Source organism: Lepidochelys olivacea (assembly GCF_965140295.1).
Source record: "Lepidochelys olivacea isolate rLepOli2 genome assembly, chromosome: 7".
Taxonomy (NCBI): domain Eukaryota; kingdom Metazoa; phylum Chordata; order Testudines; family Cheloniidae; genus Lepidochelys; species Lepidochelys olivacea.
The window spans coordinates 34,047,623-34,062,682 of NC_140417.1; the positions used below are offsets into that span (position 1 = coordinate 34,047,623).

The 15,060-nt window shown below is 59.1% G+C and overlaps 1 protein-coding gene across 6 annotated transcripts; it reads right to left on the bottom strand.

Moving 5' to 3' along the window:
• Positions 1–82: 82 nt before the first annotated feature.
• Positions 83–14,968, bottom strand: LRRN4CL (LRRN4 C-terminal like). Of its 6 annotated transcripts, none has more exons than XM_084633544.1 (8): positions 9,629–14,968; positions 7,287–9,130; positions 6,997–7,043; positions 1,791–1,815; positions 1,341–1,394; positions 954–1,031; positions 436–527; positions 83–221 (listed from the first exon to the last, which is right to left on the bottom strand). In XM_084633544.1, exon 2 carries the CDS (start codon positions 9,123–9,125, stop codon positions 8,274–8,276), a length of 852 nt encoding a protein of 283 aa, XP_084489670.1. In that variant the 5' UTR covers positions 9,126–9,130; positions 9,629–14,968; the 3' UTR covers positions 83–221; positions 436–527; positions 954–1,031; positions 1,341–1,394; positions 1,791–1,815; positions 6,997–7,043; positions 7,287–8,273. The 6 variants fall into 6 exon arrangements, with proteins under 6 accessions (XP_084489670.1, XP_084489671.1, XP_084489668.1 ...); XM_084633545.1 differs by having other exon boundaries at positions 1,791–1,860; XM_084633542.1 differs by lacking the exon at positions 6,997–7,043.
• Between the last annotated feature and the right edge of the window lie 92 nt (positions 14,969–15,060).

A 15,060-nucleotide genomic window follows, 5' to 3' on the forward strand; every position in this document is an offset into this window, starting at 1 on the left:
GACCGGATATGCCACAGGACGGGGCTGACGTGGGACTTCCCCTTTTAGAGCACTGCATTCCCTGTAAATAAAGGGTACGGAGTTGCCTGCCAAGATGTTGTTCTTTATTGCTTGGTAACAGCCACAGGGGTTGGAGCACCAGGGGGAGATCAGGGACTGGCCTGGGCTGTGACTCCCTTTCGGCTGATCCCGTCATGTGCTGCCCTGGAAAGCACAGCACCCTGTGTGGAGAGAGGGGAGATGGGGCAGTGTCAGCTCCTGGCATGTTCATCCCCCGACCCCACACAGCCAGGGGCGTGTCCTGTGACCCCACATGGGCTGGAGCATATCCCTCAACCTCCCACAGAGCGCAGACCCCACCTGGGCTGGGACGTGACCGCCTAGCCCACTGGGCTCCTAATGCCTCCAACTACCCCTCAGCCAGGGTTCTCTTACCCAATCCCTGCTCGTTACTGTTTCAGGACCTTGCTGATGCCTTCACAGATGCGCTGCACCTTGGCGTTACTGTCCACATAGCCATCACCGTTCTATGGGATCAGGGGATGGGTCAGTCTGTGCTCCCCGTGATACCCCTGCCCTTCTGCCCATTTCCCCCTAAAGCTGGGGATGTGTCCCCCACACCGCCTCCCAAAACAGGGATGTGCCCCCTGCACAGTGCCCCCAAGCACCCCCAGAGTCAGGGATGTGCCCCCATCACAGTGCCCCCCAGCACTCCCAGTGCTGAGGATGTGCCCCCTGCAGAGTGGCCCCCAAAGCCAAGGATGTGACACCCCGCACAGTGCCCCTGTCCAGCCTCCCCCAGTTAAGGATGTGCCCCCAGCACAGAGCCCTCAAAGCCGAGCATGTGCCCCCCACAGAGAGCCCCCCAGAGCCGGGGATGTGCCCCCAGCCCCCCAGCCCCCCAGATTCCCCAGCCGGGAGGTACCAACACACAGCGCCTGCTGGGTACTCACAATCTTGGAGTGCAGGACCTCCCCGCTGTCAGGGAGAAGAACCTCGAAGGCCCCAGAGCCGGGGGCCATTTCCCCTGTCTGGGGAGACAGCGAGTGTGTGGTGAGCAGATGGGGGAAGCGTGGGGACTGAACAGCAGGGCAGTGGGCCCCAAGGAGAGCTGTCCCGGAGTGGGGATGAAACCTTGAGGAGCCTGGGGCATGAGATCCCCACACAAATCTTGGGGATGCCCTTGGGGGCTCAGGTGAGTGGAGTGGGGCGCCTTGCTCTAACCCTGCCCTGCTGGTGCTGGAGCAGCTCCCAACCCAGATTCCCTGTCCCACCTAACCCAGGCCCTCTGCCCCTCCTGCACCTGGTCCCCAAGCCCCAGCCTCACCCCAGTCACTCACAATCTCCAGCTGCTTTGGGAAGCGTTTCTCTAGGAACTCCTGCAGCTGCAGGAACTAGGGGGAGCAGAAGGAGAGATGGGGGGAAGGTCAGTGACTTGGAGTGGGGGAGGGCCCCATCACTGCTCCCCTTTCCCCAGCCCCAGGGAGCCTATTAGGCCCACAAATCCCCCTACACCCTGCCCTTTGGCATCACCCAGGGCATGCCACTCCTCAGAAGGGGAGACACCATCAGCCATTGGGCCCAGCTCCCTCTGCAGGAGGGACCCTGGGGGCAGATCCCTAGGGGGAAGGGCTGGGAACCATCCCCCACATATGAAGGTGTGAAGGCCCAGCAAAAGCCAGGGGCACATGGGGGCATTGGGAGGGCACACAGGTGGAATGAGGGCCACATAGGCTGTGTCTCTCACAGGAGGGTGGGGGATACATGTGGGGGGAGGTCTCTTTACTCACCCGGCTTCTGTATCCTCAGCTGCCACTACAAGGCAAACAGAGCCCAACATCAGTGTGGAGCAGCCCCATGCTGAAAGGGAACCAGTGTGGGCAGGAATGCTGGGGTTTGGGCAGAGGCCCAGTGTCAGGGGTGTCAGAATTGCGGGGGTGAGAAGGGAGGCTGAGGCAGGGACCCAGTGCCTAGGGTGGGCTGTGCCCTTAGGGGGGCAGTGCTGGGTAAGACGTGCCCATCGAGGGTGCCAGGGGGCAGTGCTGGGTAGGGGGTGCCCATGGGGAGCGGTGCTGGGTGAGGGATGCCCATGGGGGTGGAAATGTATGGGGTGTGCCCATGGGGGCATTTCTGGGTGAGGGGTGCCCATGCGGGGTGGAGCTGTTTGGGGTGTGCCCATGGGGGCAGTGCTGGCTGAGGGGTGCCCGTGGGAGGTGTAACTGGGTGAGCAGTGCCCATGGGGGTGGTGCTGAGTGAGGGGTGCCCATGGGGGTGGAGCTGTATGAGGTGTGCCCATGGGGGCAGTGCTGGGTGAGGAGTACCCATGGGGGGGTGTAGCTGGGTGAGGGGTACCCGTGGAGGGTGAAGTTGTATAGGGTGTGTTCATGGCAGCAGTGCTGGGTGAGGGGTGCCCATGGGAGGTGTAACTGGATGAGGGGTGCCCTGGGGGGGCAATGCTGGGTGAGGAGCGCCCATGGGGACGGTGCTGGGTGAGGAGTGCTGGGGGGCAATGCTGGGTGAGGGGTGCCCAGGGGGTGGTGCTGGGTGAGGGGGTGCCCACAGGGGTGGAACTGTATGGGTGTGCCCATGGCGGGTGTAGCTGGGTGAGGGGTGCCCATGGAGGGTGGAGTTGTACGAGGTGTGCCCATGGGGGCGGTGCTGGGTGAGGGGGTCCTGGGGGGCAGTGCTGGGTAGGGGGTACCGCTCACCAGAAGATGATCCGCACTTGGAGGCCTGGGGCAGCCATGGTGATGCCGGACCCAGCAGGAGAAGGGGGGTTAACGGCTCGGAACTAGCCTGGGCCAGAGCGGCCCATTCATCCTGCCACGGGGGAAATGTGCCACCAAGGGCAGCTTCCCCCCTAGAAACCGACTTCTCCCCCCAGCCTCCCAGCAGCCTGCACCAGGGCTTGGGTCCACGGGAATTGGGAGGGGGGGGTCTCTCAGGTTAAAGCTCCTACCCGCCCCACATGGATTGGTCTTGGCTAGGTCTGTGGGGCATCCCAGTTGTTAGGCAACCGCTGAAAATTCTGTGTGAGTCGATGCCCATAGGCCCTGCCCCCCATACCTCTCACAACCCTGCCCTCTACCCCTGTCCCCCATGCCAGATTGTGCCCTTTCCCCCGGTCATCCCTCCCCCCCACCAACCCCCCACATGCTCCCTCTTCCCCTTCTGTTCCCCCTTTGCCAGCTATTTCCCCTGGGTCCTGCTCCCACTCCTCCTCCCAGACCCTGCTCCATTTCCCTGGCTTCAGCCAGCTGAACGGGGCTAACCCCCCGATTCTTGCAGAAAATCTTGTAGGGATCCTGAGTGACCCCATGTGCAGGGGGATGGAGGGAGAGGATAGGGCTTGTCACAGCCTGTCCTTCCCCCTGCCCCTCCTCTGAATGGACACCTGGCCATTGTGAGGGGACCCTGCTGCCAAGCCCCCTGGGTCTGGGCTGAGCCAGGTCACTGTTACCAGGTCTCTAAGTGCCCCCACAGTCTGGCTGCCTTACACGTTGGAGCCAGCACCCCAGCCTGCCCCAGCCCCAAGTGCTTGGACATGTCTCCCAGTCCACGTGTTCTCTGGACATGTCTCCCCAGAGTCCCCTGGGCCGCGGATGCTCTGGACACATCTCCCTGGAGTCCTCTGGGCCACGGGTGCTCCAGACACATCTCTCCAGAGGCCCCTGGGCTGTGGGTGCTCTGGGTTCTTGACAACTTGGCTGCTACCACTTTTGACCTGAGTGGCTGGTCAAAGCCCAGGGCCCTGGGGGTGGTTCTAGCTGGGAGGAGCCTGGACGACAGAGTCTGGGCCCTTTGGTATAATCCTGTGTATTTACATGGACTGTACAAAGTCCTGTTCCCCCAAACACAGGTGGCACCAAACAACAGGAGGCAGTGTCCTTGCTCACAGCCCCAGACACAGCCCCCACCCCCCACCCCCAAGCGCTCTAGGCTTGCTCCTGGCTTGTGCTGCCAGCTGCTTCTTCGGGCTTTGTCTGACTCTTGTTTTGTCCTGCTTCCCTCTTACCCAAATACCCTGGAGAGCCCTCTGCCCACATAGGCCAAATTCCTGGGTGGGCTGGCATACCTCTTGGCTCAGGTGGGGCGGCCTAGCTGTCTCTTACACCACTCATCAATGAGGACTGGCAGTCACAACAGTTTAAGGAGATTTAACCCAGCCCGCATCAGAACAGGGGCTTGGTCAAGGCATTTCTGAACCACAGGCACGTTGCTCTTAACCAAACCACCTAGAGATCCACAATGAGTCCGTGGACACAACACAGAGCCCTGACTGCAGCTCCTGCCCCAGGCTGATCTACCCATCTTGGGAGGCCTAAGTGTGCCCAGCATCCTTAAGCCATACCACCCTATCTCCTCTTAGCCTGGCCGCCAGGCACGGAACGATGGACTGGCCTCACTTAAGGTAGCCCCCTCCCTTTTAAAATCATCTTGGGCCCTCCTTTCCCCATGTGCTTCTGTCGGGGGAGATGCAGGCTCTAGCTGCTTCTGTGGAGAGGGTCAGTCCAAGGTAATGGCCCTATGGATGGCAAAGGCACTGTCTCAGCAGAGGAAAGCCAGTCTGTCTTGTGGCCCTGTGCCATCAAGTGATCAAGATGCATCTCATAGTCTTTCCACTAGGTGTCCAGCCCCCACTGCGCAATGGATGCGCCAATTAACTATGGACATGAAACATAACATGAAAGTCACACTCCTCCAGGAAGGTCCCGATACACAATGGTGCATTCACAGACCCAGGAGGAGGTCATACCGGAATATAGACATTGCTCCCAGTCTGTCACAGGAAGTATCATGAATTTACACTTAGGGCTGAGATGGGAGCCAGGACTCCTGGGTTGTATCCCCGGCTCTGAGAGAGGAGTGGGATCTAGCGAGTGAGATCAGGGCAGGCTGGGAGCCTGGACTCCAGGTTCTTTTCCCAGCTGTGCCCCTGACTGTGTGTTTTGTGTTTGTCTTTCTTGGCTGTAACATTCACTTAGCTCTCCAGGCAGAGGGAAGTAAGTGTGTGTGTCTGTGTGTGAGAAGTGCCAGGTTCTTTCCCCCCACCCATGGTCACTGCCCTGGAGAGTGGGCCAGGCTGGGAGTCCCATGGCCAAGGAGTGGGGTACCTGAGGCTCAGTGTCTGGGGCCTCGGGCCGGGCAACCCCTTCTACCAGGCTTCAGGGCCAAGCAGTTGGGGGTTCCCATCTCAGCATGGGACACAGCTACCCAGGGGTGGGGGAACTGATCCATATTGTGGGGGCAGGGTGGATTGTTGCCCTGAATGCCATGAAGCACCTTCGCCAGGGCAGGCCCGTCATGGGAATGGGCTGGGGCTCATGCTTCCCCCTTCCTCCCCATCATGGCTTTTCCTTTCCCATCCTCTGCTCCAGCTGGACCCTTTCTTTTCCTTCCCTTCCCACGGCCCCTCCTGACACTGCTCCCACCACTACCTCATGGCTCAGCTAAACTGCCCCCTCCCATGCCTGCTGGGACAGAGCCAGGGGCCTTGGCTCAGGGCAGCGTGGGGAGGTATGTAGGTCAGACAGGAAACTCTCCAAGCAGGGAATGAAAGAGGCTTTGTCCCATCCTCCCCCCTCCGTCCCCAATCACTGGTGCCACCCTTAACACTCTGTGCGCTGGACTGCAGCCAGCATTGCACGGCCCAAGAGTCACTCGCAGAGCACACAGCGTGTATTCAGACAGGACGGGGCAAATGCACATGCATGGACGGGGTTACAAAGAGTGTGTTTTTGTGCATGTATGACATGTTGGTCATGTGGAGGGGGTGAGGATGTGTTACAGTGAACATATGCGTCTGTGTGAGTGTCTGACAGTGAGTGGGGATAATGTGTGTGTAACATGGTGTGTGTGTTTTTCAGTGATCATGTGGATCTGTGTGTGATATGTCAGTGTGAGTGTGCGGTATAGTGAGCATGTTCCAGTGAGTGTGTTGTGTGTGTTTGGTATGTGTCTGACATGGAGTGTATGTTACAGCGTGTGTAAAGTGAGTGTGAGTGTTCCAGTGAGTGTGTGTGTGTGAGTGAGCGTGTGTCAGCATGTGTGTGGGTGTTATAGTGAGCATATGTTGGTGTGTGTGGAGTGCGTTTGTGTTACAGTGTCAACGAGTGTGTGTTACAGTGAGTGCATGTTGTTGTGTGTGGCAGTGTGTGCGTGTTGGTGCATGTGTGAGCGGGTGTCAGACCCAAGGTGTTCACAGCTTTCAAGGCAGGCAATTGTCCCAAAACACGAAGCTCTTTGTAGTCGGGTGCTGCCTGGGAAATCATTGCGGCCGACCGAGTGCAAACAAAGCGCAGCTCAAAGCACCTGAGTGCCCAGCAGCGAGAGCCCCAGACACACACACTCCTACCTGGCCCTTCCCCCAGAGTGCCCTAATGCAGAGGGGCAGGTCCTGGGCTCACACCCCTGTGGCAGGGGAGTGCCGGCTCAGTGTCTGCGGGTGAATGTTAGAGCGGTGCTGGGAAGCCATGCCAGCTCAGGGGGTGCTCAGCATCTGGCATGCGAGTGGCTCAGGGCCAGGTTCTGAAGGTGCTCACCACTGAGACCTGGCTTCCACAGCACGGCAGCCAGCGTGGTGAGAGCATGGAAAACCTGGCCTGGCAGTGAGTGTGTGAGAGAGCATGTGTGTGAGAGACACTGTGTCTGTCAGCGAGGGGCCAGGAGGGGAAGGGGCTGGGCTTTGGACCCAATAGCACATACTGTGTGTGCATGTCCGTGTGTGTAGCATTCGCATCCTGTGTCTGGATTTCATTCCGAGTATCTGCATGTTTCTCTGTGTGTGCACATGTTACTCTGTGTGCCTGCATGTCTGTGTGAGCAAGTGCCAAGAAGGGAAGTGGCTGCAATCTGGCCCGTTATTACACTATGTCCCGTACCAGTGAATTCCTCAGCCGGGGGCAATGATGTCTGCCCAGATTACACAACTTGCAGCATGAATGGCTGCGTCACAACAATACAGGAGCAACCCCTTCCCCCACTGCCCCATCTCACTGTCAATCCATGCCGGGGGATCCCTCTGGCTTCAAAACAGCTGGGACCTAGAACACACACATAGGAGGGCTGGACTAGACAGAGGCATCTCCCCACCTCCATGCCCAGCCAGTCCCCTTGGCCCTGGGGTGCACAGCCCTGAATGCAGACGGTATCAAATCCATGCATTCAGCCTGGTGGCCGGCGCAGTGAGGCTGAGCTCTGCCCCAATACCTCCCTCCCGCCTGCGCCTGGGACCTGCGGAGCATCCCTCGACATGCACCATCTGTCCTGGGCTTCCCCTCACATACCTGGGCACCACGGCTTCCCCAGCAGTCAAGGCAGGGAGCTGGGCTGTTCCTCAGGAATCCCCAGGGCGAGGAGGGCGGGGGCTGCTGAGGGGGGTTGGGGCTGCTCCTCATTCCCATTCCTTCTGGGCTGGGGCCCTCTCACACACATCTGGGATGGATCATGTTTTCCAGGCAGTGGTTCAAGGGCCCTTGTGACGCTGCTGGATGTGGATGTGAGCGGAAACCCCAGCAGAGCTGGGTCCAGACAGATTGTCCAGGAAGTGGGGGGGAATAGCCCCGATGGGGGGTACCATAATGATTCACTGTTCCATGCAACCGAGAGGAGCTGAAGGAGACGAGGGACAAACCTGCGGCCAGGACATTGCTTCTGGGCTTTATTCAACACTAACAATTTCACATTGCCAGCAGCACAGAACACCCCCAGCCTCCCCATCTCGGCAACCAGCCCCCTGCCATGGCTCCTCCCCCCTCCGCACCATCCCAGCTATGGGAGGAAGGTGGTCTCAGGGTGAAGCCCCGAGGCCATGCAACAGCAACTGGGACGACCTCCCCCCACAACAAGCAGGGGGAGCCCCAGGCAACCCCCTCCCCCACATGGAGCCAGCACAGGGGTCTGGTGCGGGGTGGGACTGTTACTCAGAATGATTCATACTGGTTGTCAAGGGCCTCTGCCTATGGGTCCCTCTGCTCGCTCCCCCATGGGGCCTCCCCACAGCCCTTGATGCTTCAGGACCCCCCCCAACACACTTTCACTATATAAATATATAAATAAATAAATAAATGTTGAGGGGGGGCATCAGGACCTGAGCAGCCTCCCCCCATGTGGAGTGGGGTAGGTCATCATGCCCTGGCTGGCTCAGGTGGTGCCCCCTACAAACTCCACATCTCCGCCAGCCCTGGTCCCCACTGCACTGGACAGTCCATGGAGCGTGGCTGCGATCCAGGCCAGCAGTGTACATGTCTGGGGGCTGGAGGGTTCAGGTGCCCCTACAGCTGCTCCTTGCCCCCGTATGAGCCATTGGCCACCCCACCTGGCCCCACCTCTCCATCCAGGATGTTGTCCTGGGAGCCGTGGAACTGCCGTCTCCTCGAGCGCAGGGCAAAGTGCCAGGTCAGCGCGGCCACCACCACCAGGCCGAACATGGCCGCCAGTCCTGCCACCACATATGCATAGGGGAGCTGGGGGGCCAGGGTGCGGATGGTACGGCATGGTCCGTGGTCCCGACTCCCATCGTCAGTAGGGCTGACACCGGCCTGGTTGGCTGCCATGATGCACACCAGATAGGAGGTGCTGGGGTGCAGTCCCCCAAGCACTGCCATCCGGAAGGTGCTGTTGAAGATGGGACCAGCAATGGTGTGGTCCCCATCAGCCTGGTACATCAGCCGGTACTCCCACACTGTGGAGGAGGGGGCACACCAATGCAGGCTGGCCGCAGACTCAGTGACGTGCATTACCCCCAGCTGGGGCGGTTCTGGGGGCACATCTGGGCCAGTCACTCCAGGGCATAGGCAACCAGTCTCCTCTCTCAGCTCTGCACAGGCTGGCTGCAGGTGGCGGCAATGGTGGTAGTCACAAGGCTGATAGGATGGGTGCTGGGAGCCAGGCATCTCTGGGGTGGAGAGGTCCTCATAGCTGTAATAGTCTGTCCCCAAGTCATGCTGGGGGGTGGGGGAGGTAAGGGGGCTGCTCTCCTGGGCACGGAGCCAGGGCCAGTGGCTCTGGCCCTTCGGGGGAAGGGGTAGGGAGCCTCCCATGCTCGTTGGAGCCCCCTCTGGGCACAGGATCAGGAGGCATGCGGCCGTGAAGACTGGAGCCGAGAATCCCAGGAGGATGGTCATGGTTCCTGGAAGAGAGAGGACTGGGTGACTGTATGAGGTGAGATGATGCTACAGGATACTGGGGGAGGTATGATTCCCCCATCAGAGCACTCTGCCCCAGTCCCGCCTCCTTACAATATCCCAGGGAGCTATACAGCCCTTGGGAGCCAGGGCAAGGTTATTGCCCCTACTTCACACAAGAGGAAACTGAGGCACAGACGGGAAGGAACTCACACCAACAGCCAGTCAGTGGCAGAGCTGGGAACAGAACCAAGGGGTCCTAACTCCCAGAAGTCCATTTGTCCCTACTGGGGGCTGGAACTGAAACCACAACTATCAATAAGATAATACTGTCCATGTGCCCCTTGGAGGCTTCATCCCACAGGCCCTTCCGCAGGAGAAGCGGCGGCTGGTTGTTCCCGCACAGCAACCCTCACAAGGAGACACCCCTGGGGCTTTGGCCTCCAGGCAGGTGTCCCAGGACTCTGGAGATGGGGGTTCCCTACAGCCCTGGCCTCACTCACCCGCTGCCTGCAACTGGAGGGGGGCGGGCGTCAGGTCACTGGGGCCACGGGGCTCTGGTCTCCAGCAGGAAAGGGCTCAGCGCTGGGGGTCGGGGTTCTCCTCTCCGGGGCGCTGCGGGATCGGGGCTGGCACCGCTCGACTCTGCTCTCGCGTCTCGTCTGCTTCGCTCCGGCAGCTGCAGCAAGTTTTATCCTGTCGGGGCGCTGAGCTCATCCCCCGCCCCCAGCTTAGCTGGGGCTGCCAGGGGCGGAGCGGCCCGGGGGCTCCTGAATGGGGCGTGGGGGAGCTGCAGGTGACCATAAGGAAAATAAAACTCTGCCTTATAAGGACATTTCTGTCCCTCCCGGCTGATCCCCCACCCGGAGGCCGCAGAGATGCTGCAGGGCGGGCAGGGAGCCCAGCCCCCGGAGTCACGGGCACGGTCAGGGACGGCTGCGGGCGGGGTGGACAATGGGAAGCTGCCTGGCCACAGGTATCTGTTCCAGACAGACTCTTCCTGCCCTGGCCCAGCCCTGACAGTCAGGAACCAGACAGACCGCAGGGACCAAGCCTGCAGCCAGGGCAAAGCATGGGGAGGGCTGGGAGCCAGGACCCCCGCGTTCTAGCCTTGACTCTGGTAGGGGAGGCGGGGGCTAATTGTTAGAGCAGACAGCCTGGCAGTCGTGACCTGGTGCTGTCCCCAGTATTGAGAGGGAAGAGCGATCTAGTGAGCTAGAGCTGGGAGCCAGGACTCCTGGGTTCTGTCCCTGACTCTGGGGGGGACTGATGGATTAGAGCAGGGAGAAGGAGCTGTGTACTAGAATAGGTTTTATTCTCTGCCACTGACTCACTCTGTGATCTTGTCTCAGGGGCTGACATTCACCCACTTTACAATGGGGACAAGCAGCCGGAGAGGCTCCATTCATTCCTGTTTATAAAGCAGCCACCATCCAATGTGTATGACAAGAGGCTGGTGGAGGCGGCCACCCCTTGCAGACAATGCTGACCCCATCAGCATCCGTGAGCTCGTGAAGGGCAGGAAGTGACAGTCTCTTCCCTGGATCTCAGCCCCTAACTGCACTGTGCACAGTAGCTGTGGTGGGAGCCAGCCCTGCTCTGGAGGCATGGGTGACTCATGGGGAGCAAAGAGAGCAGGAGCCGCTGGGGTGGATGGGATGGGAGGGGGGCTCTGCTCGGACAGACACATATGGTGCATCACTGCTAGGACAGTATCAGCTCCTGGGGAAAGCCTGGATCCTGCTCAGAGCCATGGCTGCTCCAGGAGAGGCCTGGCTTGTAGCAGAGCTGGGGGCTCCCCCACTGGTTCTCAGGTGTCCAAGAGGAACACAGCCTAAGAGCGGGGTTATTCGTAGCTGGAATGGTATGGGTGGGAAGGGAGCAGTGCCAATGTCAGAGTCCTGGCTCCCCCCAGCCAGGGGCCTCATCTACACCTGCAACTTGCTCTGGCTTAAAAGTGACACGCTGCCCTGGACGCTCCGAATCTAATTAAACCCAGGTTACTGCAGGTTGGCTCGGACCTAGGACTCTGCCCAGTCAGCTGGCAGCAGCCAACTGTGGTTTAACACAGATTGAGTGAGAGGCTGGAAACTCCTAACTGTGACAGACTCATGAGTCAGGCAACCCAAATCACAAGATTTAAAAAGAACACTAAGTGTTGCAATGTTGGAGCCCTGCACACCTCACCCTAGAGGCATCTGCATCTCAGCACCAGCCAAAGGAGCCTTGCATAAACAATCCCCTTGGGCTATGCTAGAGGCAACTGTGTCTCCTTGCTGGGCAAGGGATCCCTCTAGAAAAAGCCCCCTCACTCCACTTCAGAGACAGCTGCATCTCAGTGCTGAGAGAAGTAAATTTTGCACTTGAGTTAATTAATTAACTGAGGTCTCTCCAGAGCTTTGTGTTCACCTGCTGCGGGCTTGGAGAAGCATCATTAGAACTGTCTGGTGACTTTTAATGTAAAACCAGGCTGCTTCGGTCTTTACATTGTTTAGGGTAATTAGTTACTTGGTTTAAGATGACGCAGCAGGGCCCGATTCTGGACCAGGACTCCACTGCTAGTCAGGGATCACTCATTGCTGAAGATGTTTGTAAAAGATCTGTCTGTTCCCAGCAGCCCACCCACACAGTTTGGGAAGCTCTTAAAAGCACAGGCCCTAATATCACAACCACTGTGATAGGTGCTTTATGAACCCGGGGGAAGGGAGGGCAGACAGACAAGACAAAAAGTCACTTGTTTAAAACATAAGCTGGTACTGTTAGCAGTGGCTTGCTGCTGCATGGCCCACTGGTGTTTCTGAGCAAGGTGGCTTAGCTTAGTGGCGTCCTGGTATAATGTGCAGGTGCTTTTACACTACTATCATTATACCGCTGCAAGCCCTCCTAGGGATGCAACTAGCCCAATCCAGCCATCCCTAGCTCTAATCCAGCACATCTCAGAGTGCTTTATGGGCCCAGGCACAGAGAGGGCCACCAACTTGCCCAAGGGGACTGTGGCCAAGGTGGGGGTAGAACCCAGTTCTCTTGAGCGCTGGAGCTGGATTGAGGCTCCAGTCTCTTCGGGGTCATGGGTTCGTATCCCACCACTGTCACCAGTTGTCAGGGAGGCCCCAGGCAATGCTCTGGAACTGCTCCCCACAAAGCCAGTCAGGACTCTGGGGAAGTCTCCTTTCTGTGAGCAGACTGTCTTCAGGACACACAGCTCACACAACTTCCACCTTCCTGGGTCTGACCTCAGAGCATTCAGCATCCTCTGCCCCTCTGTGTGCTTCCCACAGCAAGTCTGCCCAGGCAGGGTCCTGGGGAAGCCAGAGGGTCCTGCACCCCAACTTCGCAGTCAGACGTGACTCTCAGCCAGCCAGTAAAACAGAGGTTTATTAGATGACAGGAACATGGTCTAAAACAGAGCTTGTAGGTGCAGAGAACAGGATCCCTCAGCGGGGTCCATTTTGGGGGGCAGTGAGCCAGACAACCACGTCTTCACTTCACTCCATGTCCCCAGCCAGCAGTTAGCCTTAACCTTGCCTAGACGGGGATGAGCACCTGCCCCATGGTAAAGCAGCAGCACCATTCAATAACACTAGCAGAGTCAAAGCTGAACTTCACTGGTGCAGAGATAAGGCCGAGGTTTCCAAACAAACTGATCACTAAAATAGCAACTAACCTGAAGCAGAGGGACTGTAGGTGCTGAGATACAAACACCTCTGGGCTGGGGCAGAAGAGCGGTTCATAGACAGAGCCTTCACTCCCACTGCACCCCCAGGACATCCTTGGATTCCTCCCTTCCCCCTAAAAACTGCCTGGGTGTCACCTTCCCAGCCTCCATTACAGGATTCTGCAACGCCCCCCATCCATGCCAGGGGCTGTGTGCCCACACACTGGCCCCTGCCATTTCCCCCCATGCCAGGAGCTCTATTTGCCCACCCAAGGATAAGACAGAGTTGGGTACTTAATCCTAGCAAAGATTTGGGAATGGAGAGAAACGCTCGTGTGTCAGGGCTCAAGCTGATTGCAGAAGATGTGACCTAACCTGGGGGTAGGTTACTCTACCTCTGCTACTGGGGCGTTCTTGCACCTTCCTCAGCAGCAGCTGGGGCTGGACAGCCAGCGGCTAGGTGGGCACTGGGGACAGAACCAGCCTGCCCCTTCCCCCAGGTCTCTGCTGTTAACGGGCTGAGTTGGTTGCACCAAAGCACGTTATTCCACGCAAGCTCACCTACAGCAGCCAGTGGGGCCACTGGCAACTGCCCAGCCCCATCGATGACGCAGCTGGATAGGGGAACATTCCCAGATGCGCCTCAAAGGCTTAGCAGCCCACATTGCATTTACAAAGGGACCTTATGCCCCCACCAACTCATTGAAAGGGAAAGGGCTTCAGGCTCATATGTCACCCAAGGCCTAGAGGGGTGGGAACACGCCACAGCAGGAGAGGGACTGTGCCTCCCACTCCCTCCACGACTGGCCAACCAGCAGCACCCATGCCTGGGCCACCCACAGGCTAGGCCAGCCCAGAAACAGCAAGGAGGGCTGGGCCACACACTGGCTAGCAGTCTGGGGTCTTTGGCTGGGGCTGGCTAGGGAAGCTCTTGCCATCTAAGTGACAGACTGGAGCAGCAAGGACAAGGATGAGAGAGAGCACAAGGTGTGAGGGCAGCCATGGCCACAGCAGCCTTCAGCCCCTTTCTGCTCAGCTTGAACTGGGCTGATGGCACCAGGCCATGGTCAACCTGAGCGTAGGGTAGTGGTGGCTCCTCTACGGTCTTTGTGGAGTGGATGGGCTACCTCCAAGGCAACAACTCAAAGCTCTTCTTTCCCCCCCGTCCCTTGCCACTCCATCCCCCTCCAGCTCTGCCACCTGCAACCCAGCTCCTACAGGGGCAAAAACTCCCCAGTGAAGCTACTCCTTGAAGCCCCCAGGCCCAAAGGGGGTGGGTGGGGGTACAAGGACAGCAGATTCTTGCCCTGCTGGGTGGGGCTGCTCACCTAGGCTGGCAGGCAGAGCAGTCTCAGGCATGGCCTACAGGCGGACAGCCAGAAGCTCATAGCTGGTCCAGAGACAGGAAGTGGTGTAGGTGCCTGCTGCCTACATTGCCCCCAAAGTACAGCTGGTCTTGGTGGAAGGGGGGGGGGGGGCGCGTGCAGCTGGAGCTGCCTTGAGGAGTTGCAGGTAGACGTGCCCCCCCAGATGGCCAGCCCCTCCCCTCGCAAGCCCTGCAAACAGGGGATAAACAAGTGCAGCTCCCATGCTGGGAAAGCACCATTGCACTGCCCCCTCCCCACCTACTTAGCTGAAAGACAGTCTGGCAGCTACAATGTTCTCCTCCCACCACGAGGGCGAAGGCTGCAAGGAGTTTGTGGGTGGGTGGGGTGGCGGGATGTACGGGTTGGGCTCAGAAGCCTGGCCCTGAGCCATGCACCACTCATCGCAGCTGCCAGGTGCCCCCAGGGGTGGGTGAGAGGTGAAGGCTGCAGCATGGCAGGAGCAGACATCTCCCCTGCCGGGCTTACAACCCTCTCCGGAATCCAGCCCCGCCATTACTGAGCCCTCTGGAATGTAGACATCACACAAGCCAGGCGGGAGAGCTCACACCGGCTTCCCAGCTGCAGTGAGCTCAGTTCAGGAGCGTGGGGAGAAACCCTCCCATCTGGCTTCGATGAGGCCCATGGGCCAGCACAGCAGACAGGAAGGGGTGCGGCTGTGGAGAGAGGATGGGGGAGCTGGGGGAGGGGGGGCCTCCCATCCTGCTGCCATGGGTGCCCTGCTTGGGAGCACGGATGCCAGGGGGACCCCAGTCCAGCTCATCATGAAGGGAGGGGTCCCTCTTCTGGTAAGGGAGCAAGAGATGGAGCACAACTCATTTCAGCCCTTCACCACAGTGACTTAGTCCCTCACCTCCATGGAGAGGCCCCCAGCCCTCCTGTGCCCTACAGCCCC

What these genes read in the sequence shown, in the direction of transcription:
- LRRN4CL (XM_084633543.1), bottom strand. Translation starts at nt 9,125, where the DNA reads ATGACCATCCTCCTGGGATTCTCGGCTCCAGTCTTCACGGCCGCATGC.